This window comes from Ruditapes philippinarum, unplaced genomic scaffold (genome assembly GCF_026571515.1).
Source record: "Ruditapes philippinarum isolate M1 unplaced genomic scaffold, ASM2657151v2 ctg8904_1_1_1_1, whole genome shotgun sequence".
In the NCBI taxonomy this organism is placed as follows: Eukaryota; Metazoa; Mollusca; class Bivalvia; order Venerida; family Veneridae; genus Ruditapes; species Ruditapes philippinarum.
Window position 1 is genome coordinate 66,176 of NW_026856436.1, and position 27,309 is coordinate 93,484.

Below are 27,309 nucleotides of genomic sequence, written 5' to 3' on the forward strand. Positions count from 1 at the left end.
CTATATCTGAATGTGGATGAAAAGAATATTATAACTAATTGGTAAAAATAAATGCCGTCATACATAAATTTTGGAAAAGAAAGTGGATGTCATCATACATCATGTTAAATATGTAACAAAATAAGAGAAAGTTTAACAGAACTCTATTTCAAAATTGATGATGTGACGTCATGATGTGATGACGTCATTAAGCAAAATACACGCATTACGCGGCAAAATCAGTAAAACAATATCTTAAAGCACTTAAAAAGCATAAATAAAAAGAAAATTAATTTGTTTTACATATAATAAGAGGATATGTTTTCGTTTGAGTGAAATATGGAATATATTTTCACGAAACATGATAAAATGCCACATATTTTCACGAGCCGGGACGGCATTTTATCATGTTGAGTGAATATAATTATATAGATTACCATATTTCACGAAAAACTAAACAATAACCTTTTATTGCTTGCATCGCACCTGCAGTTGTACAGCGCGCAGAAAAATATTACTTATAGATGCCTCTTCATTTGCACGCGATATTTGGCGCTACATTGTGACGTCACATTAACAACTCTTTAAACGTCTGTACAGCGTTAAAGCAGCTGACCTCCAGAAGATTGCAGAAAAACTGCCGTCTTGCTAATATTTCAAAATTCTCCTTCAAAAACATTATATAGTTGAAAGAAATCGAAATGACACTTCAGAATGTTCATATTTTATCATTATTGCTCTGAAAACAAACAGTTTGCTTTTCCACCAACGGGAAATACCTTCTTTTATTATACCACGGAATTCTTTCATCCGGGTTTTTTCTAGTATCACGTGGTCGCACAGGACAATATCGCAACCTGTGTTCCGGAACGCAAGGAATCCGGGATTTTATCAAACATATAGGGATACGAATAACTGCTTTTGTTTTTATATTTGTAGTTATTCATGGCACTATAAATATAATTGATTAATTAGTTAATATATATATATAATGACCAATATCGATTTAACCTTTAGCTTGAAATGTGATTGGAGCCTACTTAATGACGAAAATTGATAAACGATCCCGGGCATTGCGGATACCGGGATTTTTCCGGACCACTGTTGTGACACCTGACTGCGTTAAATGAATTATCTTCTCCTATTAATATTGGCTACTGCGTTTTGTTTTTGAACAATTTCCCGAGGAAATTGCTGATCGACGTAGATCTCATCTTCCAAAATTAAATCAGGCGTTACGTGACGGCAAACGTTCTTGTCTTAGCTACGACACGTTATACATAAACGGCCACCGCGTGCGTGATGGAAACCAATAGTACTGCGCGGAGGCTGAAGTGAACTTAAAATTGCTTCATGGAACGTGCACGGTTTAAGTTAACCAAAAGTAAACTTGAAGATACCAATTTTATAAGCTGCTTGTGTGAACATGACATTTTTTCCTATATGAAACCTGGGCTGATAGCTCTTCCAAATTTGACATTGATGGCTATACTTCGTTAATATCAGAACAGGCGGGCCAGACGATGCAGCGGGGTATTGCACTCTATATTAGAAATACAATAGAAAATGGCGTGTCGATCGTGAGAAATCATTTTGACAGTATTATATGGCTCAAATTGGATTATTCGTTATTTCAGCTGGACAGTGACATTTTTGTTTCTGGTATATATATATGGCCAGAAAATTCGCCCATCAGATGACGACTTTTTCACATTATTGCAAACTGATATTAATGATTTTCACTCACAGGACAAAGTGTTTATGATTGGTGACTTAAACTCACGCACGGGCGCTCGTGCGAATTATATTGTATGTGATCGTAACATTGATTTCATTGACGATGACAACAATTTACCTGATGTTCCATTGTCACGTGACTCATTTGATAACGTTTGTAATATGTTTGGTTTAAAATTAATTGAGCTATGTAAATCTACGTACTTGCGGATTACTAACGGTGGATTATATAATAGTAATGAGTTTACATTTACTTGTCATACAGGTTCAAGTGTTATTGTATAATAGTGACATGTATTGTGTAAACGCTTTTAAAGGCCACCCTTTTTGTGAATGGTCAGATCATGCCAAGTTATCATTTAACATTTTATGTAAAAGAGCAATAGATTTAATTGACGATATGCATATTAAGAGAACCCATGTTAAGTTGAACCCTGATTTAACGGAAAGTTTCCGTAGAGGTATTATAGGAAAACTGCCGAACTTTAATCGGGTTGTCAATAATATTCAAGTCAAGTCAAATATTTTATTGGCGAAAACAAAAACATGTTCGTGGCGGTTATATCATATTTACATAACATAAGAAAAGTATTGTAAACAGTTAACATAACTACTATAAAATATGAAAATGGCAATATGAGTCACAGAAGAAAATAAAGAATATATTAATATAGAAACAAATACCTACATTCATAAAATCAACTGTTTGATGTTCTCTTATACATAGCACAATAGATAAACTAAATTAACAATTATTTTCTTTTTCGAAGATTGCATAATTGATATAAATTTATTAATGGTTGGCCAATGACAATAATACCGAGGAAAACATTGACCTGTCAATTCACTATAGAATGATATTCGTTTTCTATTTGATTCACATTGCATTTAGTGCATATACGTAAATTGCTATCAATATTTCTATATTTTCCTTATTCTATTTACAATTTATGGGATGAACAGCTAAGCCTTGATAATGCTTTACGAAGATTAATGTTATTTACAACACCTAAGTACTTTTCTTGAATAAAGTTAAATTTAAATAAATTGTAACTACATAATTTAGGAAAACTACTAAGCTCAGAACACCATTGTTGTAAATGCTGATCATAAATTCTTTGTATAATATTATTTAATTGGATGCTTGTAACATTAATATTGTTCCATAAATTTCCAAAACCTAAATCAGACAACATTTTCATAACGTTTTTTGTCCATGAAATAGTCACATTACCATTTGAATCTTTTATAAACATTATTTTAAAAAGTAGAGTGTCAGGGGCTTTCATAATTCTATACTGAAATTTAACTTTTCGAATTTTGCGATATACTGTCAAAGGAAATCTGCCACAAATTCACCAAGTACTGCCGAAGTTGATGTTTGCGGACGAACGCCTTAAACTTGTTTTAAGAATTTTAAGTGAACTTTAGCAATATCCGGTGAGTTATGAAAGCCCCACACATCTGATCCAAAATATGTCAAAATTGGTAAAATCATAGTATCGAAAAGTCTAACCTTTCAGATACATTCAAGGAAATAAAATCAAATAAAGAATTCAACGAAAACAATGCTTTTAATGCTTGGTTGGATAAAGATTTTTGAGCTTGATAACAATTCCCATTAGATGACAAGGTAACACCAAGATATGTAAATGATTTAACAACTTTAAGACGTTCATTATTATAATAGACCTCTAAATCATCATTTCGATTACCGGTGTTGAAGGTCATAGCAACAGTTTTATGTACATTAACAACAATTCCCCAATTTTTACAATAATTATACAATTTGTTTAGAAGATGTTGTAGTCCTTCTTTAGAATAAGAAAATAACACTGTGTCGTCAGCTAATAATAAAAGAAATATTTGTATGTCGTCTATCGTGAAAGAGCCAACAGTATCATTCAGCAAGTCGCTGTGCATATCATTGACGAAAAATATGAATAAGAGAGGTGAGAGTGGCTTTCCTTGTTTTAAACCCAAATAACTATCGAAATAATCAGACAATCTTCCATTTGCTCTTACACATGACTTTACACAGGCATACATACTACGTAACATTTTTACAATTTTCAATGATACTCCCATTTCAATCAATTTATACCAAATCCCATTTCTATACAAAAGGTCAAAACATTTTTTAAAATCTATAGATGCAGCATACATTTTTTTCTTTTCATATTTTGTTATCCTATCTATTATAGAACTCAATACAAATATACAGTCAGTAGTGCTCTTATTGTTTCTAAAACCAAATTGAAAATCGTTCAACACATGATTCCTTTCAGCCCATTTACGTAAACGAAAATCTAGCATAATTGAAAATAGTTTTGAAAATACACTGGTCAGAGTGATGCCTCTATAATTGTTCACATCATTATTATCCCCTTTTTTGGGCCTAGGAACTATGATTCCCTTGCATCAAGATTCCGGGTATTCACCTGTATCAAAAATGTGATTAAATAATTTACAAAGTACAGGAGCTAAAATGTTTTTACAATGTATAAAAATTTCGGGTATAAGTAAATCTACCCCCGCACTCTTACCGCTTTTTAAAGAAGAAATTGCCCTAACAACGTCCTAATTTGTAAATTTAACATCAAGCTCTTCAATATTGGTAGAATCCATATCAATATTATTTATTCTTTCCTCAACAAAGTCGTTCTTGAAAAGTTCTTCATTAGAATATAAATTTTTGAAGTGTTCATAAAATTCATCTGATGATATGTTCATGCTCAGCAGATAAGAGACCCATCAACAAGACAATAAGTGAACATTTAGATAAATGCTCTAAAAAAGACCCGAAATTTTGTATTTTCCCATTTTATAAATTTCACAGTAAAAACGTTTCAGCTAGGTTATGTAAAGAACGCTATTTTATTGATGTTTTTAATCCAAAACTTAATACTATATTATGACGTTACTATTTTTAGAATATGCGTACACATGTGTACATAAAAACGTCGTTACTATGCGACGACGTCACATTTGCCCTGATGATCATAAGAGAAACCGGTTGGCAAATAATTAAATAAGTTAACTCATGGACTGTGTTTTTTGTTTTATATATATTTCTGGGACTTAATGGGCCTTTTAAATAATACTTCAAAGTTATGTTTATAGTAACTTAGTATATATGTAAATTTATTATAATTAGTTTTTGTATATATGTAAATTTATTATAATTATTTCGTAACTTACCACATGCTGGCAAAGACCCATTCCAACTTCCATCAGTCTGGCACTGGATGACAGAGTTGCCTACAAGATGATAGCCACTGATGCATGAAAACTCTATGTATGAAAATAATCCATCTGTAAAATTGTTCCTGTATCCATTATCATATATATATACACTAAGAAAGATGAAAAAGTATTCGTTTATATGGAAGATAACGTCATGACGTTAATCAAACTCCTCACAGTGATTACCTCCCTTAGGAGAATTGTAATCACTGCCTTCAAAGGCGTAACATGATGATGAAAGTCACATGACGTAACGTCGAAATTCAAATGTAAATGTCGACCGTTACATACAAAAAATCTAACGTCATTTTTCTCTTTCTGTTTTATTTTTAACTTTTAGTGCCTACGTTCGATATAGTTTATCAAAAAATATCAAAAGTATACAAAATAACGAAAAATATATTCAAAAGCTAAAAATATAAAATATAGAGGAAATTGAATGAGTGTAAGTTCAATACTGAATTAATTGCACGAGTTGAATAAAATTATATTATGCGAGCCTCTGGCGAGCATTATATTATTTTATTGAACGAGTGCAATTAATTCTGTAATGAACTTACACTCATTTAATATTCTAATTTTATCACACACCCGTGCCGATTTTGCGACTCCGTAAATATGATATTGCACTGCCGTGCATATATTTTGACGTGACGTTATTAGCGTTATGCAAACATAGTGTAAAGACGCGCTAAATGTTAGCGTTAGAGGTATCAACATGAAACTTTGTAGGTAGATATATCTCATTGAGAAGGTGTGCAGTGCACAAGAACCGTAACTCTGCCTTGCCTAATTTTTGAATTATTCCCCTTCGTTTATTTTTACACTTTGAACTTCATCGAGTAGTATGACAAAAAATATATCATGAGTTGGGATAGCCACGAGTGAAAAATGATAATTTTCATAGCACAAAATGTAAATATATCCTGTATTTATAGAAAAAGACTTGGATTTTCTGTTTATTATGTAGAGGAAATTTGTTTAGTTTAGTGTAAGATCGGAATATATTTCACTGAGTGAGCACCAAAAGATATATTTCGCGAGTGGCGCATCCACAAAAGAAATATGAACTTTTGGTGTTCACGAGGTGACATATATTTTGATCTTAGACTAAATTAAACAAATTGTCTTTTTATTATATGCAAAATAACGATTAAAATGACGTTTTAACCTTTAATAATACAACGTGACGTCATTTACTACGTTACGTCAGTAAGCTGAAAGCTTGTTTCAAGTACTGTGCATGCTGGTATTTCACTGAAACAACGTCACGGGCTTAACTTAAAAATTTATAATTTCACTGTTTCAAACAGTGAAATAATAGTTTTTTTTATTTCATTTATATATTCTATAAACTACCGAAAAGCATGTTATAAATAGAGGATATTTGTTCGTTTTGCATGTAAGATTAAAATTTATTATATACTTATAAATGAAATATTGAGAAATATTGATGAAATAAAATGCATATTTTCATTTTCCGTATTTTCACTGTAAAAATTTATTTTTCACTGCAGTGAAACATATTTTCCGTATTTTCACTGGTGTCTTGCCGGACTACTTTCTTTTAAATTCTGCCAATACACAAAATTTAAGGGAAAGTCTTTCAAATTTTAATGTCAAAAAAGAGAAAAATGTATATAATAAACAGAAAATTCAAGTTTTTTCTATAAATACACGATTTATTTTCATCTTGTGGCATGAAAATTACCATATTTCACTCGTGGCTACCGCCACTCATGAAATATTTATTTTCATACCACTCGATGAAAATAAATCATGTATTTATAGAAAAAACTTGAATATCCTCTATATATTTCACTGAGTGAACACCAGATGCAATATTTTCACAAGTGGCGTAGCCACGAGTGAAAATATAATAGCTGGGGTGTTCAAGAATGAAATATTTTTCAATCTTATATGTAAAACAAAAAAATTTTCTTTTTATTTCATGTTTTTTTAGTGATTTTAAGCAATTTTTACAGATTTTGCCGCGTAACGTCGTGTATTCTCCTCTCTGACGTCATCACATCATAACGTCACATCTTCAAATTTGAAATATAGTTCCGATTTATTTCTCTAATTTTGTTACATTTTTAACATGATGTATGATGACATCGACTTTCCTTTCTTGAAATAAAAATATGTATGACGGCATTTATTTTTGCCTGTTATTCCATTTAGATATGATATTTCTTTCATCCGCATTCAGATATAGTTCGGCTACAGTGAAAATTATATTTTATAAATTTCACTAGTGGTTTATCAGAATATAATCATCAGATTTATTATAATATGTAATAAATGTTGTTGTTTTTTTTATCTTTTTTGTGCCCCCACCATAAAGGGCATTTAGATTTACCTTTGTCAGTCTGTCCCTTCAATCCGGACATTCTTTCTGAGTTGATATTTGGGTTTTTTATATGCCCGAAAGTGTTAAAACTTCATAGATTGATTGTTCATATTAGGCAGAAAACTTATATTTTTTGGGGGGTCATAAGGTCAAAGGTCAAGGTCACTATTACCTAAAAACTGAAAACAGTTTCCGGAACATATCTAAAGTTCCATTTGGCCCACAGTGCTCAAACTTCATAGGATGATTGTCCATATTGGGAAGAAAACCCCTATTGGTTTTTTGGTCACAAGGTCAAAGGTCAAGGTCACTTTTACTTTAAAACTGAAAATAACTGAAGTTCCATTTGGCCCACAATGTTCAAACTTCATATGACGATTGTCCATATTGGGTAGAAGACCCCTATTGATTTTTGGGTCACAAAGTCAAATGTCAAGGTCACTATTACCTTAAAACTGAAAAAAGTTTCTGGAGCATAACTTAAGTTCCATATGGCCCACAATATTCAAACTTTATTGGAGGATTGCTATTTGAAGGAGGTAATATTTTATTTAATTCCCGTGTCTTACAAATGCTTCATCCTTACTAAAAAAACATACTTTCGGGCATATAATGCTCCGCTGAGCGGTGCTCTTGTTATACCCCCAAAAACGAAGTTTGGGGGGGTATATAGGAGTCACCCGGTGGTCGGTCGGTCGGTCGGTCGGTTGGTCGGTCGGTCGGTCGGTCGGTCGGTCGGTCCAGACGTCCGTTGCATTTTCCTTGTCCGGAGCATAACTTTAAGACTAATGCTTGGAATTCAATATAACTACACACAATGGTCAAGCACATTGAGAGGAAGTGCAGTGCACAAGAACCATAACTCTATCTTGATTAATTACAGAGTTATTGCCCTTTGTTACTTTTCCTTGTCCGGGGCATAACTTGAAAACTACTGGTTGGAATTCAAAACAACTTCACACAATTGTCAAACACAATAAGGGGAAGTGCAGTGCACAAGAACCATAACTCTATCTAAAGTAATTACAGAGTTATTGCCCTTTGTTGCTTTTCCATTGCTTTTTTTTTTGTCCGTTGCATTTACCTTGTCCGGAGCATAACTTGAAGACTAATGGTTGGAAATCAATATAACTACATACAATGGTCAATCACATTGAGAGGAAGTGCAGTGCACAAGAACCATAACTCTATCTTGACTAATTACAGAGTTATTGCCCTTTGTTACTTTTCCTTGTCCGGGGCATAACTTGAAAACTACTGGTTGGAATTCAAAACAATTTCACACAATTGTCAAACACAATAAGGGGAAGTGCAGTGCACAAGAACCATAACTCTATTTAAAGTAATTACAGAGTTATTGCCCTTTGTTACTTTTCCATTGCTTTTTTTTGTCCGGACCATAACTTGAAGACTAATAGTTGGAATTCAATATAACTACATACAATGGTCAAGCACATTGAGAGGAAGTGCAGTGCACAAGAACCATAACTCCATCTTGATTAATTACAGAGTTATTGCCCTTTGTTACTTTTCCTTGTCCGGGGCATAACTTGAAAAGTACTGGTTGGAATTCAAAACAACTTCATTCAATTGTCAAACACAAAAAGGGGAAGTGCAGTGCACAAGAACCATAACTCCATCTTGACTAATTACAGAGTTATTGCCCTTTGTTACTTTTCCATTGCTTTTTTGTCCGGAGCATAACTTGAAGACTAATGGTTGGAATTCAATATAACTTCATACAATGGTCAAGCACATTGAGAGGAAGTGCAGTGCACAAGAACCATAACTCCATCTTGACTAATTACAGAGTTACTGCCCTTTGTTAATTTTCCTTGTCCAGAGCATGACTTGAAAACTACTGGTTGGAATTCAAAACAACTTCATACAATGGTCAAGCACAATAAGGGGAAGTGCAGTGCACAAGAACCATAACTCCATCTTGACTAATTACAGAGTTATTGCCCTTTGTTACTTTTCCATTGCTTTTTTGTCCAGAGCATAACTTGAAGACAAATGGTTGGAATTCAATATAACTTCATACAATGGTCAAGCACATTGAGAGGAAGTGCAGTGCACAAGAACCATAACTCCATCTTGACTAATTACAGAGTTATTGCCCTTTGTTACTTTTCATTGTCCAGAGCATAACTTGAAAACTACTGTTTGGAATTCAGTACAACTTCATACAGTCGTCAAGGACATTAAAAGGAAGTACAGTGCACAAGAGCCATAACTCCATTTTGACAAAATACAGAGTTACTGCCCTTCGATACTTTTCCTTGTCCTGAGCATAACTTAAAACGTACTGGTTGGAATTCAAAACAACTTCATACAATGTTCAAGCACAATAAGAGGAAGTGCAGTGCACAAGAACTATAACTCTATCTTCAGTTTTTATAGAGATTTTGCCCTTTGTTCCTTTTCTTTGTCTTTCTGGACTTATTACAGAGTAATTCAATTAAACTTCTTCAATGGCCAACCACATTGAAAGGAAATGCAACATACAAGAACCACAACTATCTTTAATTGCCAACAACCATAACTCTATATTTCTATTCTTTTACAAGGTATTCTGTTACTAGTAACATCCTCATTTCCGAAGCAGTCTTGTGGGGGTATTAATCACATTTAGTGATAGTTCTAGTTTTTATTGGATCTTGTTTGATCTATAAAACCTCACAAGCAACGTATTTGCATCCCATAGGCAACCCTTTTCCCCACAATAGCAAGTCTGTACGGAATTAACATGGATATCCATCCCATAATGTCACTTGAGTTCGTGCGGACGTACTTCCTTTCGTTATTATGTTGTTTCGCACGTAGCTCAAAAGGTATTTGACCTAGAGTCATGAAACTTTACAGAATATTATTAAGCATGTGTAGTTGTGTGCACCTGAGTGTTTGCGTATGGATTTATTAAGTATTTTTTTAGTTATAAAAATGCAATTTTCAAGTTGTGTCGCACGTAGCTCGGAAAATATTTGACCTAGGAACATGAAACTTTTACAGGAATGTTCCTCATTATGTAAAGTTGTGCATCTGGTGTTTCGCTTGTGGATTTATTCTGTTTTGTCAGAGTAAATGCTCTTGACTTAGTAAAAATTTTCAATTTGTGTCGTGCGCAGCTTAAAAGTGTTTGACATAGGGTCATGAAACTTGACAGGAATTTTAGTCAGCATGTGTAGATGTGCACTTAGGGGATTTGCCTGTAGAGTTATTTAGTATTTGTAGAGTTATTTCCCTTAACTTAGTCAAAAAAATTGCAATTTTCAATTTGTGTCACGCGTAGCTCAAATATTTGACCTAGAGTCATGAACCTGGTCAGCATTTGAAGTTATGCACCTCAGGTCGTATTCTTAAAGAATCTTTAGTGAAAAATTTCCCCGTTACTCAAAATTTTCCCTTAAAATCATATGATGTTGTCTGAAGTCTTTGGTTGTAGATTTATTCAGTATTTATAAAGTTATTACTCTTGAAATAGAAAAAAAAAATGAATTTTCAACTTGTTCATACATATCTCAAATGGTATTTGATCAGTAGTCTTGAAAGTTTTCAAAAAAAAAGTCGGTCACCATGCGTAGTTATGCACCTTGAGGTTTGCTTGTGAATTTATTCAGTGTTTGTAGAGTTTTTGCTTTTGACTTAGTAAAAGATTTTCAGTTTCTAACTTACGTCGCGTGTAGCCCAAACAATATTTGACCTATAGTCAGTAGATTGACAAAGCAGTAGAGTTTGGGGGCAATGTGTCCTATGGATACATTTCTAGTTTTGACCTTACAATTTGAAATACTTCCCCATAAATTTTGTGTATTGGCTGAATTAAAAAGAAAGTAGTCCGACAGGACACCAGTTAAATACGAACAACATGTTTTCTCGGCAGTGAGAAAGAAACGGAAAATGAAAATATGTCTGTTTTTTAATCAATATTTAAAATATTGCATTTACAAGTATATATGTATTCATTTGTTGTATACTTAAGCTCTAAAAACTGTTTGACTGCAAGAACAGCGACAGGCAATGATGACATTGACCCTTATGCAAATGACCTTGGAGGTCAAGTTTACAATCCTGACACCCAATGTGAGATGATGCAAGGAAAAGGATCGTTTTTGTACAGGGTAAGGATACTCTGATGTCATTTGATAATATGTCAACATTAACAAGATTTTATCATTCCCAGTTTGTGATATTTGGCATGAAACATCTTTTAGTAAGTGTCTACCAAGTTTGTTAAAATAAAAGCCCTGGGGTCAAAACTGGTTCAGTCATGGGCGTCATTAATTTTTCTTATATGTATATCTAGTCAAAACTAAAAAGTCTTCTTTTAAAAAACAAAAGAGCTAGAGCTTAGATGTTTGGCATGAAACATTTTCCAATTGGTGTTTACCAAAATTATTCTTGTTCATGGAGAGTTTTAATATGCATTTTGCCTGGTTTTGTTAGTATGTTCATGGTACATGATTTTCAATTTTGACAACAGTTTGGAGGTAATACTTTTATATTGTATACAAAATGGTCACTTTTTCTGTGGAAGTAGGAATTATATCAGCTTGGAACACCTGAAGTAGATTGCTCTACAAATCTCGAAATTTTGTATGCAACATAATGCGCCCCCATCAGTGCTTACAGCACTTTGATTTTACTTTGTTTGGCAGAACAACAGGACATGTTAAGAAGGGAATACTTGCAAAGTTTCGATAAGTTAATCACAGCGGGTAAAATGAAGTTTTGATTTTTCATTTGTTATTAATACACCATATGTTTCCAATGTGTATGGTATTAGGGGCACATAGACCGAGGGAGATGTCATAAATGGTCATAAATATGAAATTCTGTTACATTCGATATCTTTATATATATTTTATCCTCATTAATGAATGGATTTCTTTCATATTTGGACACAATAACCATTTTAACAAGACATTGAATTACGCATATTAAAGGTCAGGTTCTCAAATAAATTATACTGGTAATTTCTGTTAACTTGATGGATTTCTTTCAAACTTGTACACAATAATCTTTCGTTCAAGACGTTCAATTCTTCCGACCTATGTGTGAACTTGATCTCTGGCTGGCCTGGAATCTTGAAGATATGAAAACTTTAAAGTATGTCATATCATTATCCTCCGCCGGTTAAAATGGGAGGTGATATTGTCGGACCCTTTAACATAAGAGTTATGACCCCTGAATTATTTTGGTTCTGTATACTTTTGCGCTACTTCTCGGCAACTGCTGACTGGATTTTAAGGAAACGTTTTTGGAACTGTGGTTGTTGTTGTTAATTATAACTAGCATTCGTCGGTTGATAGAAATTTAACGTTTTCCCTTGTTTTATTATATCTGGACGCATTTCTTAAATATTTGTTCAGATTAACCCATTTATATCCTCAAAAGAAGGGCATATAAAACTGAATTCCCAAAATCACCCTCCATCCGTCCTTCCCTGGCTTTCAGTCTGCAAACTTTAATATTGGCTACAACTTCCGTATAAACGGATGGATATAGTTTAAGAAGACGCCGCGACATTTATCAATTGACCATGACCTTACAATGACCTGACATGGAAGGTCATTAATATGGACACATAATGGTAGTCGTAATGTCATCTTTCGGAGTAACATGTCGTCTTTTAGTGTTAGCTCTTGTTGACTTCTACCGGGTATGTTAGTAACTGAAACTTTAATCGAGCCCGATAGATGCCGTGGTTCTGTTAGTTTATATGTCGGCAATACGACATATATTTACGCGACATGTTACTTCCTGTTGTGGAATAAATTATGGCGTCTTGACTACTTTTTGCTAACATCTGTGCATGAGCATCACGATATAATTCTTGTCGACATAACATTACTTCTTCCTAATATCTTTTCATGTGTCTTTAAGGTGGATGGGGTGAGGTTGAGTAGGGGCGTGAGGTTGAATTCCTTCTACTTTATGGTCGTGGCCGTTCCGATGATATTTAGGATTTATAGCCCGGACAATTCAAATTTTAGCTAAAAACCCTCACTTGCATGTGTGAAAAATACCTACCGATTCGTCTCGTATTTTCTGTGAAAATTTCGTTTACACTTAGTTGTTTACAAAATAGGGCTTGGGAATTTCACAGCACCTTCAAATTCGTACGAACTTGTCATACACGTGTAAGGAATTCGAGCGAATTTTTCACACGTGTAACGAATTCGTTTTTGTGAATATTGAGGTTAAACAAAGCTGCTTTCAGGCCAAGGTCAAATGTCAGCCGTTTCCGTTCAGAAATAGAGAAACACAAAGCCAACATCTTTTGTGAATGAACTATCCCCTATACTTATTATAATACCTTTTTATCTCGGCTGTTCAATGGTCAGGGTTACATTAAACATTTAAAGTCAATATCTGCTGAAAATAACAACAACAAAAAACGAGACAACTTTTTTGCCCACAACTTTTAAACTGCATAGGATGATAAAGTATTTTCGTCCAATAACTAGATAGCCATTTCACAGCATTGAAATTTTATATAATGATTATTTTCACTGAGTATATGACATATGACAACAAACGTCAAAGTCAAATAATTATTTTACACTATACCAAGAACCGTTTTAAGTCAATTAAGTACATGACTATTTTACCAGACGCTTTTAAATGTTGATTGCAATCAATGAGTAAAACAAACCCATATATTTAACGGTCATGGTCCAGCACGGTTCAAGAAAAAGCTATTTCTTCTAAATTATAACAAGCAAATAATCGGCCATTGGCATATTAACTTCATATAATTGGCAACCACGTTAAATCAAGTAACAGACATATTCCGTTTATTGGCTTTGGTATTATTTTTAATGTCAGCGTCACAATGCCTTTGCAGAAAACTTGCGTTTTCGCTCAAAAGAAAACCACCTGAACTGCTTTTAAAACTTCTTAGGTGTATATATCTTTTTATGACAATTTGGTTATTAATGTACTGCCATAATTAGTGTAAATACGGAATTTATTTCTTTTTAAGCTTAATTGGTAATGATATGATGACAATAAAAAGGAATAAACTTTTTTTTTCACTACACATGACGTTATCTATGAACCATTAAAAGTGATTGAAACTCTGTCTTGTTTAAATTATAGACCAAATACATCAGTGATTTTTCAACAATATGTAGCACATTGTTTTGTGCTATACAAGGCAGAGACGGTTATGCCATGCCCAAAATTCCATGGCATGGTACCACATGTGGAAATGGCAAGGTACGATTTAACCTAATGATTAAAATAATATCATGCTAAACAAGCTTCTCTTTTCTTAAATTGCTTAATCTAAAATTGTAACTATGCCATAATAAGTAATCATCATTTATCAATTAAAATAATTGCATCACTCAGAAATATATTGACTCTGTGCATTTATCCTTAGATGTGTCAATTAGGGCATTGCGTCGAATCTCCCCTAGCACCTCCAGTCAACGATGGTAAGTGAAGCTTCAATTTAAAATATTTAAGATTTTCAAATACAATCATCGTCAGTATAAATTGTTAGGTAATATTGTATATTTGCACTAATTGAGTTCCCATAAGTAGTAAAATACCATAGAAAATTAACTATCATAATTATTTTAATATCCTTATAAATATCTACTGTGAAAACAAACATGTGCGTCACTGCGTTTCAAGCAGGACAAAAACCATAATCCATTTTGTAATCATCTACTTACTCTATAATTACCTGTAAGCAACTACACATTCCAGTTTTACAATACGTCATTTAAGGAATGATATATTCCCAATCAGTGATTTTATCGCTCAATAAAATCATTGTTTTGAGTTCGGATGCAAGGAATTATATCACGAGAGAATAGCTCGGGCAGTATAATGATGCGCTTCCGAACGACACCGATTTGTATATACTATTTCGATTCTAACTCGATATCATCACATAATTGCTGCCGTACCGGATATTTAGCCTAATTACGGCTTATTTGTTTCCTTTCTTTATTTTCAGCGCGTCACATTTTTAGTGCTTACGTCACGTGTATAATGCTTACGTCACATGTCTTAATATGGAAGGTGAAACAATGACTTTATTTAAGAAATAATAAATATCCCAAACAGTGATTTTATCGCTCAATAAAATCACTGTTTGGAGTTCGGATGCGAGGAATTATATAAAATGTTGCGCATCTTAACGACAAACAGTGATTTTATCAAACAATAAAATCACCGATTAGAATATTTTATTTCGGTTCTAACACGACATCAACAAGCCGTAACAGATATTACCTTACATTGCGCCTGATTTGTTTTCATACTTATCTTCGGGGCGTCATATTTTAGTGGTTATGACGTGTGTATAATGATTACGTCACATGTCTTAATATAGTATGCCAAACTGTGATTTTACTGCATAATAACACACCGTCGGTTCCTCTATGTTCAATTGGGGAAATGCGGGTCGTGTTAATATACATAAAAACACACACTTTTGATACTTCTTTGTGGGGAAAATACGGTCGTGTTAGAATTAATTATGTATATGTTAGTGTTCATTCGTGCTATTCTACACAAATTTGAAAGTTCGACGGGAGCGATAGCGAAAATCTCTGTAGAACAGCTACGGATGCATACTTACAAACTTAGTGCCAAGCTTTATTTTGCTTCATTAATTTTTGCTTTATTACGTCACCACTTTTGTACACACGCGGTTCTATGAAGTACTATGACAAAAAGAAGGCGGCTATGAACAGAATTTCTTAAATTATCGACTTTTGTTCTTCTATAAAAATTAACACAGAATTTTTTATTCTACAGAAATTAGAAATATTTTCCTGTCGCTATTGCGCCCGTCGAACTTTCTCATTTCTGTATAACAGCACGGATGAACACTTACATATACATAAATCCACTAAGACGTCTAGTTAGTACTATTCTAGTTTAAATCTTCAAAATTTCAATTATGGTTATAGTATAGCCTCGAGACTGTAATGTGGAAATATCATGGCTTTGGCGACATCGAGGGGTTTTCTCTACAGAAAATGATCGAGGCCGTATGGCCGAGAACATTTTCTGTAGGGTGAACGCGAGATGCCGCCCAAGGCCATGATATGTAATACTTATAGTTAATGAAACGAGTTAGTTACGAGGATATAACACTGGCTGGGGGGACATCAAGGGGTGTTTCTCATAAAAAAATTCGAGGCCGTCAGGCCGAGACAAATTTTTTGAAGAAACATCCCGAGTTGTCGCCCCAGCCAGTGTTATATATCCGTAACTAACGAGTTTTATATACTATAACTGTTTTATCACATTTTCATTTTTTAAATAGAAATCCGTATTAGAAATAAAAAAAAAGACTCCAAAAAATCTACATTAAACGTGAGTTTCTCTTGTGCCCTTTCTTTTTTTCACTTTCTCACTCCCCAATACCAGCTTTTAATATCGTAAGCTACCTAACACCTATATAATATTGAAAACATAAAAGAACATCCCATGTTATGCTAGTTTGTGGAGAAAGTTATTCGGGTTCAAGATTTAAAAGGACTCCCTTGAGGTTTAAAAACCTAAAAACATAACATTTGGATTTCTTACATGATAAATGAGCTCGGGCACTTTAAACAGAAATATTTGCAAAAAAAAGTTAAGAAATATACTTTGAAATAAATTGAAAGTCGTATTTTTTATGCTTTTCTTAGCCCGATTTGCGTGAAAGGCGTTTAAACGCTTTTCATTTTGAGTCATTTTTTAGCTCACCCGAGCTTGCTCAGGGTGAGCTTTTAGAATCGTTGAATGTCCGTCGTCCGTCAACACTTGTTCGTTAACACTCTAGCGGTCACATTTTTGCCTCGATCATCATCAAACTTTGTCAGGATGCTTGCCTAGTTGATAGCTCGGATGAGTTCGAACATAGGTCATTTCGGATGAAAAATTAGGTCACCGGAGCTAAAAATAGAAAAACCTTTGTAACACTCTAGCGGTCACATTTTGGCCTCAATCATCATCAAACTTGGTCAGAATGCTTATCTAGTTGATAGCTTAGATGATTTTGAACATGGGTCATCCCGGATGAAAAACAAGGTCACCGTAGCTAAAAATAGAAAAAACATTGTTAACACTCTAGCGGTCACATTTTTTACTCAATCATCATCAAACTCGGTCAGGATGCTTGTCTAGGTGATAACTCAAATGAGTTTGAACATGGGTCATCTCGGATGAAAAACTAGGTCACAGGAGCTAAAAATAGAAAAACCTTTTTAACACTCTAGCGGTCACATTTTTGCCTTAATCATCATCAAACTTGATCAAGATGCTTGTCTAGGTGATGGCTCAGAGGATTTCGAACATGGGTCATCCCGGGTGAAAAACTAGGTCACCGGAGCTAAAAATAGAAAAACCTTGTTAACACTCTAGCGGTCACATGTTTGATTCAATCATCATCAAACTCGGTCAGGATGCTTGTCTAGATGATAGCTCGAATGAAATTGAACATGGGTCATCTCGGATGCAAAACAAAGTCACATGAGCTAAAAATAGAAAAACCTTGTTATCACTCTACCGGTAACATTTTGGACTCAATCATCATCAAACTTAATCAAGATGCCTGTCTAGGTGATAACTCAAATGAGTTCGACGAGGGTCATCTTGGATGAAAAACTAGGTCACAGGAGTTAAATATAGAAAAATCTTGTTGACACTCTAGTGGCTACTGTTTTGATCCAAATATCCTTTAAATTGGTCTGAAAGTTTGTTTTGATGATTTCTAGGTCAAGTTCGAATATGGGTCACCTGGGGTCAAAATAAAGTCACACTGCCCAAATATGGAAAAACCTTGTTAACATCCTAGTGGTCACATTTTTTACAAACTTGGTAAGGATGCTTGTCTAGGTCATTTGTCGGATAATTTCGAACATAGGTCATCTCGGATGAAAAACTAGGTCACCTGAGCTAAAAAAAGAAAAATCTTAAAAACACTTTCGTGGCTTTTGTTTTGATTTAAATATCCTGTAAATTGGTCTGAAAATTTGTTTTGATGATTTCTAGATCAATTTTGAACATGGGTCATCTCAGATGAAAAACTAGCTCACACCGCCCAAATACGGAAAAACCTTGTTAACATTCTAGTGGTCACATTTGTGACTCAATTATCATCAAACTTGGTCAGGATGCTTGCCTAGGTCATTGCTCAAATGAGTTCGAACATGGGTCATATCGGATGAAAAACTAGGTCACCGGAGCTAAAGATAGAAAAATCTTGTTAACACTGTAGTGGCAACTGTTTTGATCCAAGTATCCTGCAAATTGGTCTGAAAGTTTGCTTTGATGATTTCTAGGTCAAGATCGAATATGGGTCACCTGGTAAAAAACCAGGTCACACAGCTCAAATATGGATACTCCTTGTAAACACTCTAGTGGTCACATTTTTGACTCACCTGTCATGAAACTTGGTCAAAATGCTTTTCTAGGTAATTCTTCGGATGAGTTGGATGGGTCAGGTGAGCGATCTAGGGCCATCATGGCCCTTTTGTTTACAATTTGAATAATAATTCTGGAAAAACAAAGTAGCAAATGATCTGAAATTTTGCACAAAAATTAGTGGTCTTAACCTACATCAAATGGTACATTTATCTGGAAAAAAATATTTTTTGTCCCATCATGTCAAAAAACCTAAGTGGAGTCCCTTTAAGGGCTTTTTTAGTTGAAATAATTTATTCAGCGGATGTACCGTTTGATTTCAGCAGTTGCATACTTATATGAGAATTAATTCATTTCATTAGTTTTCTTTCTTATTATTTTTATTTTAGTTTTTAAGTTTTCTTTTGCTGCTGGATATGTGCGTTACCGCTGCCCCATTGTAGCCTCAGTGAAAAAACTACACTAATATATACAAGGTGCGAAAAAAACGCTTTATAGCAGTTGAGTTATTTTCCTATATGAATCAATGACAAAACTGTACTGCTATATATCAATACAGTTTTGAAATGATCATTGAAGTGTACTGAGTATAATGAGTTAGTAAGAACAAAGTAAAAGTTCCAAACCATGCAATAATTCCACATTACAGTCGAGTTCGACATACTTAAACTGTTTTATCGCATGGTGCAGCGATTCGTCTTTGATGTTCCTCAGCTGTTATACACCAGTAACATGTTTTATTGGTAATAACGTACAGTGCGATATCTCAGATAAAATATACTTCTTTTGAAAAACGTGCGACTATTTTAAATAAAGCACGGTTATCTAAGTGCATTGGGTTTATGTATAAGCGTAACTGTAGACAAATACACTACAAGGGTCACTGGACGGTACTAAAATTTGTGCTAGAAAAATAACGAATAAATTCAGTTTAGGGAAAAATAAAGGGGTACTGGGGATAAGTTTATAAAAAAAAATTCTCTGTGGCTTGAACGTACTTGTTTATTAACCTTTTTTTTTATCCTTTTACGGTTTTACCTGAATTCATTTTATGCTTTAGAGTTGACTGTTTTATCCTTGAATTTTTTTTTTTATAATTTTATCAAAAAAATAATTTCACATTTTCAAAGACGAGATTACTTTTAGCTCGACTATACTTAGTATATGGAGAGCTGTCCTACTGGCCTCGGCGTCGGCGTCCGCTTCTAGATTTCAGTTTTAAGTTTTGATGCAGTAAAATATTTTTCACTATAACTTTTCATTTCTTAAGGTATCAACTTCAAACTTCAAATATATGTTCCTTATCATCAACTACATCTTATGTGACAAGGTTTCTAACTCTAGCACCAATATTTTGATATTCATTTCCCCTTGAACTTAGAATTTCCTTAAAACTACTATCTTTAAATGTTACCTCTTTATTTCTTAAGGGATCAACTTTATACTCCTTATCATTAACCATATGTTATGTGATAAACTTCATAACTCTAGCACTAATATTGCAAGAATAATCTCCCCATTAATTTAGATTTTTTTACTTGAAAAATGTTATTGTTTTAACTTTTTAAGTTTTAAAGGTATCTACCTCAAACTTAAAAACTTATTCCTTATCATCAATTACATCTTATGTGACAAGGTTCATAACTCTTCAAGCAATACTTTCAGATTTATCTCTTTAGAATTTTTTGAAGAAATATTATAACTTATTTTATGCATGCTTTTTTGTAGATAACTGATTTATCCGTGAAAATTATATTTGATAATTTCACAGAAAAAATTATCAAAATATAATTTCAGACTTTTTTAATGACGACACTACTTTTTTATGATTTTCCCCATGTGGTACCTCAATTTTATTGTTGCTGATAATTTTGACAATGTCAGGCTGTTTAGAGAAAAGTGAAGCTAAAATTGATAAATAACTTAAATGTCAAAAGTAATGAAAGGAGAAAACTTATTTGTATGCATCCAAATTACTAATCACCAAATATCGTCTCTTAATTTTTTTGTTTCAGTTTTACAATCTAAAAAATACATTTCTTCCACATGCAAAACTGCTCTTTATGACATTTGGGCATACTTCATAATCCTACGAGCAATAACTGCCGTATGCTTTATCAAAACTTAAAAAGCAATGACAGCCATCGGCCCGTAGAATAAAAAAACAATCCAGCGTTCGTGCTGCAGCCTTTGAACAATTCCAAGTTTCCAATTTCCTAGCCATTTTTTTTTTAATGTTTACACATCTGTCAACATTTATATATTGTATGATACAATTCTCAAATAAGTTTTCTTTCTTTTAAAAAGGTGTATGACTAACAAATCTAAATGATATTCCTCTGAATCAAACACAATTATTTTTCTCCCGTGAAATACACAACTTTTAAAAATGGCGGCCGCTTACATTTAACAGAGCCAGGTGTAATATAAATTCGCAGTTAAAACAGAAATATAATGGATGGGTGGACTTTTTCTCTTAACAGAATTGTTTGTTTTTATTATTAAAACAAGCGATCATTCACCTTTTTTTTTAAAAAAAAAATGAATAATATCAGAGACATTTAACGTTGATTATCGAACTTATTTTTGAACCCAAGGCTTCTTGTGTTTTATGAGAAATTCGACTAATACATGCACATAAAAGAGGCTACCAGTGGGGCAAACAAATTTTAATATTGAAGTTAATATCAAGGAAATTTCGTTTTAAGTTGTTTTTAAGCATAAAATAAAAAGAAAACTTGTTTGTTGTGTAAAATGAAATTTAATTTCATCGCGTGAACTTTAAATTTTTAAAGCTCACTCGATTAAATAAAATTTCATCTTACACCCAAACAAACAAATATCCTCTATTTCTTTACTTTTTAAGGTATCTACTTCAAATACATGTATATATTTCTTATCATTACACACATGTTGTGTGACAAGGTTCATAACTCTAGCGTGACTATTTGCAGAATTATTCCCCTTGAACTTGGAACTTATGCTTACAAATATTTTTTTTCGTTAGTTTAATACATAATTATACATACTTGATATTTCTTTCATAGTTTTTTCTTCCTTACTTCGTCCAGTATTTTATTAGTCGAGCTTCGTAGTCTCCTGTGACAGCTCTTGTTTAAGATGTTCCCCATGTGGTACCTCACTTTTATTTTTGCTTACAATTCTGAAATGTAAGGGTTGTTTAGAGAAAGCAAAGCTGTAAGGAATAAAAAGAAAAATCTTACTTCGCTTCATTCAAATTACCAATGACCAAATAGCGTGTCTACATTTTGGTTTCATTTTTACAGTCTGAAAAATACACTTCCGTTCATATGCAAAACTGCTCTTGATTACATTTGGGCATATTTAAGTAAATAACTAATGCAATATAAAAATTTTAAAAGCAATGACAATCATCAGCCCGAAGAAAAAGTAAACAACCCGGCGTTCGTAAGACAGCCTTTCAACAATTCCATGTTTTCCTAATGACTAGCCGCTTTTTAGCTCACCTGAGCATGCTCAGGGTGAGCTTTTAGGATCGATGATTGTCCGTCGTCCGTCCGTCGTCCGTTCACATTTAGATGTTAACACTCTAGCGGTCACATTTTTGCATCAATCATAATCAAACTTGGTCAAGATGCTTGTCTAGGTGATAGCTCGTATGAGTTCGAACATGGGTCATCTCGGATGAAAAAGTAGGTCACCGGAGCTAAAAATAGAAAAACCTTGTTAACACTCTAGCAGTCACATTTTTGCATCAATCATCATCAAACTTGGTCAGGATGTTTGCCTAGATGATAGCTCGGATGAGTTTGAACATGGGTCATCTGGAATGAAAAACTAGGTCACCGGAGCTAAAAATAGAAAAACCATGTTAACACTCTAGAAGTCACATTTTTGCATCAATCATCATCAATCTTGGTCAGGAAACTTGTCTAGGTCATTGCTGGGAATAAATCGAACATGGGTCATCTTAGATGAAAAACTAGGTCACAGGAGCTAAAAATAGAAAAATCTTGTTAACACTCTAGTGGCTACTGTTGTGATCCAAATATTCTGTTAATTGGTCTGAAAGTTTGTTTTGATGATTTCTAAGTCAAGATCGAACATGGGTCATCTTGGATGAAAAACTAGGTCACACCGCCAAATATGGAAAAACCTTGTTAACATTCATCAAACTTGGTCAGGATGTTTGTCTAGGGGATAGCTCGGGTGAGCTTGAACATGGGTCATCTATGATGAAAAAGTAGGTCACCGGAGCTTAAAATAGAAAAACCTTGTTAACACTCTAGCGGTCACATTTTTGCCTTAATCATCATCAAACTTGGTCAGGATGCTTGTCTAGGTAATTGCTTGGATGAGTTCGAAATCACATGTGAAACTAGGTCACCGGAGCTAAAAATAGAAAAATCTTGTGAACACTCTAGTTGCTACTGTTTTGATCCAAGTATCCTGGAAATTGGTCTGAAAGTTTGTTTTGATGATTTCTAGGTCAAGTTTGAATATGTGTCACCTGGGTAAAAAACTAGGTTGCACTGCTGAAATATGGATAATCCTTGTTAACACTGTAGTGGTCACATTTTTGACTCACCTGTCATGAGACTTGGTCAGAGTGCTTCAAATAAGTTTCCTTTCTTATAAATTGATGTATGATTAACAAATCCTAATATTCCTCTGAATCAAACACAATTATTTACCTCCCGTTAAATACACAATTTTTAAAAATGGCGGTCGCTAATATTACTCAAAACCTGGTCAAATATAAATTTGCCGTAAGTTACGGAAATAAGATCGGATGGTGTGACTTTTTCTTCTTCTATAATAGTTTTTATTTTTAACTCAGGGGATCACTTCTACTGCGCTTTTACGGCGCTTACACGGCGCTCACACTGAAATACAAAAAAGCTTCGTAAAGGCGCCGTGCACACACAGTATAAGCGCAGTAGAGACGCCGCACAATCTCCGTACAAGCGCCATGAATAACTTCTACGTTCATTCGGTGTGCCTATTACGCTTTCATGGCGCTCCTGTTGCGTTGCAAGAGATGCTTCTGAGATGCTACGGCGTCCTTACTGCGATCCAACTGCGCTCTTATTAGAAGGCAAAGTGACGCGTTTGTTTTAAGCATGTTCAAAATGTGCGCCGTCGGTTGGCGTTCTATGCGATGCCACTCAACTCGGCGTTCTTAATTTTTTTGGACGCCGTGAGAACGACTCCCTAGTCTGACAGGGGTTTTAAGACTGTAAACCCCTTAACGTAAGAGCCAATCTGAAGTAAATTTGGTGTTCCTGATCGATTGGATGACCACAGACACAAAAAAAACATTTCTGTAAATAATTGAGACTTGCCAGTATTACGCAAATCGCGGCTTGATCATCATTTTAATAGGCATAACTAAAGATGGGTTTAAAATCTATTTCGATGAAAACGATTATTGTTTTATTTTTTCAGGGACTTGACATTGAAAGTTTTTCCTGAAAATGTTTATACAGGCAGTGACTCCTTGCACCAAATTAAGTTCCTGAAAAAGGATTTAGAAACAAGTACGTTCAAGCCCAAGACAACTTTTTCAGACTGACAGCCATATCCACAGAACCCCATTATTTTTCCCCAATCTGAATATATCCGTTGTTTTTCCAGGCCAAATATTAGTACCGTCCAGTGACCCTTATTGCCTTCGGTCAGGCTTATACATGAACCAACTCCAGGTGTACTTAGATAACTGTGATTTTGAAATAACGCACACTTTCTTCTAAAGAAGTATGCTTTTATAGGGTTAATGCACGTTTTTCCGTGTTATAACATCTGCAGAGTTCCGAGGAACGTTTGGTGCCCGAGCCCGGTAGGGCGAGGGCTCAAACAGTTCCGAGGGACTCTGCAGACTTTATAACACGAAATAAACGTGCGTTGACGCTATTATAGCATACAATTTAAAAACATATTTAATACATAATTAAATCCTTGTGTTCGGACGGTATTAAACCAATTATAAATGTTTTATGTATGCGTTTATTTTTCCGTTACCAACAACTTGGGAAATACAAATGCTCAGAACCGAACGAAATTTCGAATTTTAATTGATTTAACAAAGCTTAACATTGGAGATTTATTTACTTTTTCAACTCAAGAAAAAAAGTAAATTACTCTACCCAAGAAAAAACATGACCCTCAGATAAGCCTAGAATGATTTCAGATTGAGGGTAAAAAAAGATTACTGACATCAGAATCGTTTGGGTTTTTTTTTCAAGCACACAAGTTTATAAAAAAATCAGGCACTAAACATTATTCTCTCAAATAAATATAAAGAGCATTTATCAACATAAACCTTAATAAAACAACATTTTCTCATATTCGTTTTTTGTTATCTTGTTTTGTTAATTAATCGGAGGGTTTTTTAGAATGGCAGATATTTGTTTACATTGACAACTGTCCGTTTCTTAGAAAGGGCGACAACCAAGATAAGCGGCGATGTCCATACGCCGTATTTCCGGCATAGTTACTTGTGTGCTGCTCGCCGTTTTGTGATTGAGACCCTCGAATCAATAACAGGCCAGATCGTCAAGTTTTTTGTTTGTTTACTGGGCCCTGTTAGTATTGCGCATACGTAAAACCGGGCTATAACAAGAGCGCGTGACTATGTTAACACGTCATGGTTTTGGTCTCGTTATAACATGGGCAAAAGAGGGAAAAATAGCCGATTTTATGCTATAAATCTGAGATATCGCAATAAGTCGCGAATACATTCTGTCATTACAAAAAGAAATTAGATAATTCAGTTGTTTTTTTGTATTATAGTGAAATGAAACCTACATCCCAAGATAATAATAGATAAATAAGAATCCTAAATTTCCGCCAAAAGCTTCCTGAAAATGAGATGGCAATAAGAGTTTTATAAGGGTACTTTTTTCGTCGCATTGTTTCGGTGCTCACTGTAACCAGCCGTAGTGGCTGTTTTGTGTCAACGCCTGCTTTTTGTTGATTTTTGTTCTAATATTTATACAATGTCCTTTAAAGTGAAGTAGGAACCATATTGTTGACAAACGTACATGTACATCTCAAACTATTAAGTTAAAACATTTGTTGAGCAGAAGCGTGCCCATTTGGAGATACCCCTTACATTGTTCCGCACCAAACATCTGGTTGTTCCGATCTTCTTGGATCTCCTGCAACAACTTACAATTGTTACCATGAAGCGATCAGGAAAGACTGCTGTGCTACTTGTGAAGCTATAAAGAAAACTAACAGGGCGTATGTAGGTATGTTTTTGCTATGATTTACTCAATATATAACGCGTTTTTAGCTTGACTATACGAAGAATATGGAGAGCTGTCCTAATCGCTGTCGCGTCCATATTTCAGATTAAAGTTTTGGTGCAGTTAAATATTTTTCACTATTTCTTTTTCATTTCTTAAGGTATCAACTTCAAACTTCAAATATATGTTTCTTATCACCAACCAAATCTAATGTGACAAAGTTCATAACTGTAGCTACAATATTTTCAGATTTATCTCCCCTTGAACTTGGAATTTTCCTTAAAAAATACTATGCTTTACTGTTACTTCTTTATTTCTTAAGGGATCAACTTCATACTTCAAATGTATGCACATTATTGTCAACCACAACTTATGTGACAAGGTTCATAACTCTACTTAACTTATGTGACAAGGTTCATAACTCTAGACTATTTTCAGATTTAACTCTCTTGAACTATGAATTTATGTTAACAAATGTTATTTTTTTAACTATAGATCTAATTAAATACTTAATCATACATAATTGAGTTTTTTATTCATAGTTTTGTCTTCCTTACTTGGTCCAGTATTTTGTTAGTGGAGCTTCGCTGTCTCCTGTGACAGCTCTTGTTGCTAAGGATATCATGTTTTGTGCTTTTTAGCTCGACTTTTTTTTTGGAAAAAAGTAGAGGTATTGCTTTAGTCGCAGCGGCGTTGCCGTTCACGTTCCCGTCCGCAGACAGACTTGTACCTGAATCATAACTTTTTTTCTTTCCTGGTGTATTGTGTTCATACTTGGCCACAACAACCCTTGGGACAAGACCTTTCAATAGACAACACTAACCTTGACCTTCATCCATAAATGACCTTGACCTTCAATGTTAAAAGTCCAAATTTTGATTGTTCATGCTGTTATTGGCTGTTACTTTGTTATTTTTGAATGGATTGTCTTCAAACTTGAACAATATAATCTTCAAGGATATCCCTTAAAATAACCAGACAGACCTTGATCTTCACTCATAAATGACCTTGACTCTGAAGGTCAAATTATTGAAATTTTCATTTTTTTTGGCTATTATTGGCTGTAACTTTGTTATTTTTGAATGGATTGTCTTCAAACTTGAACATCTCACTCTTCAAGGATAACCCTTAAAAATAACCAGACAGACCTTGACTTCACTCATTAATGACCTTGAATTTGAAGTTCAAATTAATGAAATTTTCATTGTTTTGGCTGCAACTTGCTGTAACTTTGTTATTATTGAAGGGATCAACTACATATTATAACAGAACATACTTAAGGACAAGACCTTGTTGTTAATCAAACACTTTGGCTCTTTAATGACCTTGACCCTGAAGGTTAAATTACTGAATTTTCTCAGATTTGTGCATTAAATATATATT

General features: G+C 34.0%; 1 protein-coding gene across 1 annotated transcript in view; it reads left to right on the forward strand.

The window, feature by feature from the left end:
* The window catches only part of LOC132746533 (A disintegrin and metalloproteinase with thrombospondin motifs adt-2-like), an 80,197-nt gene that overhangs the window by 42,330 nt on the left and 10,558 nt on the right, over positions 1-27,309 (forward strand). Inside the window, exons 10-13 of the mRNA XM_060735718.1 lie at positions 11,298-11,436; positions 14,420-14,539; positions 14,706-14,760; positions 25,762-25,929. Coding sequence (XP_060591701.1) covers positions 11,298-11,436; positions 14,420-14,539; positions 14,706-14,760; positions 25,762-25,929 — 482 coding nt within the window. The remainder of the gene's footprint in view (positions 1-11,297; positions 11,437-14,419; positions 14,540-14,705; positions 14,761-25,761; positions 25,930-27,309) is intronic.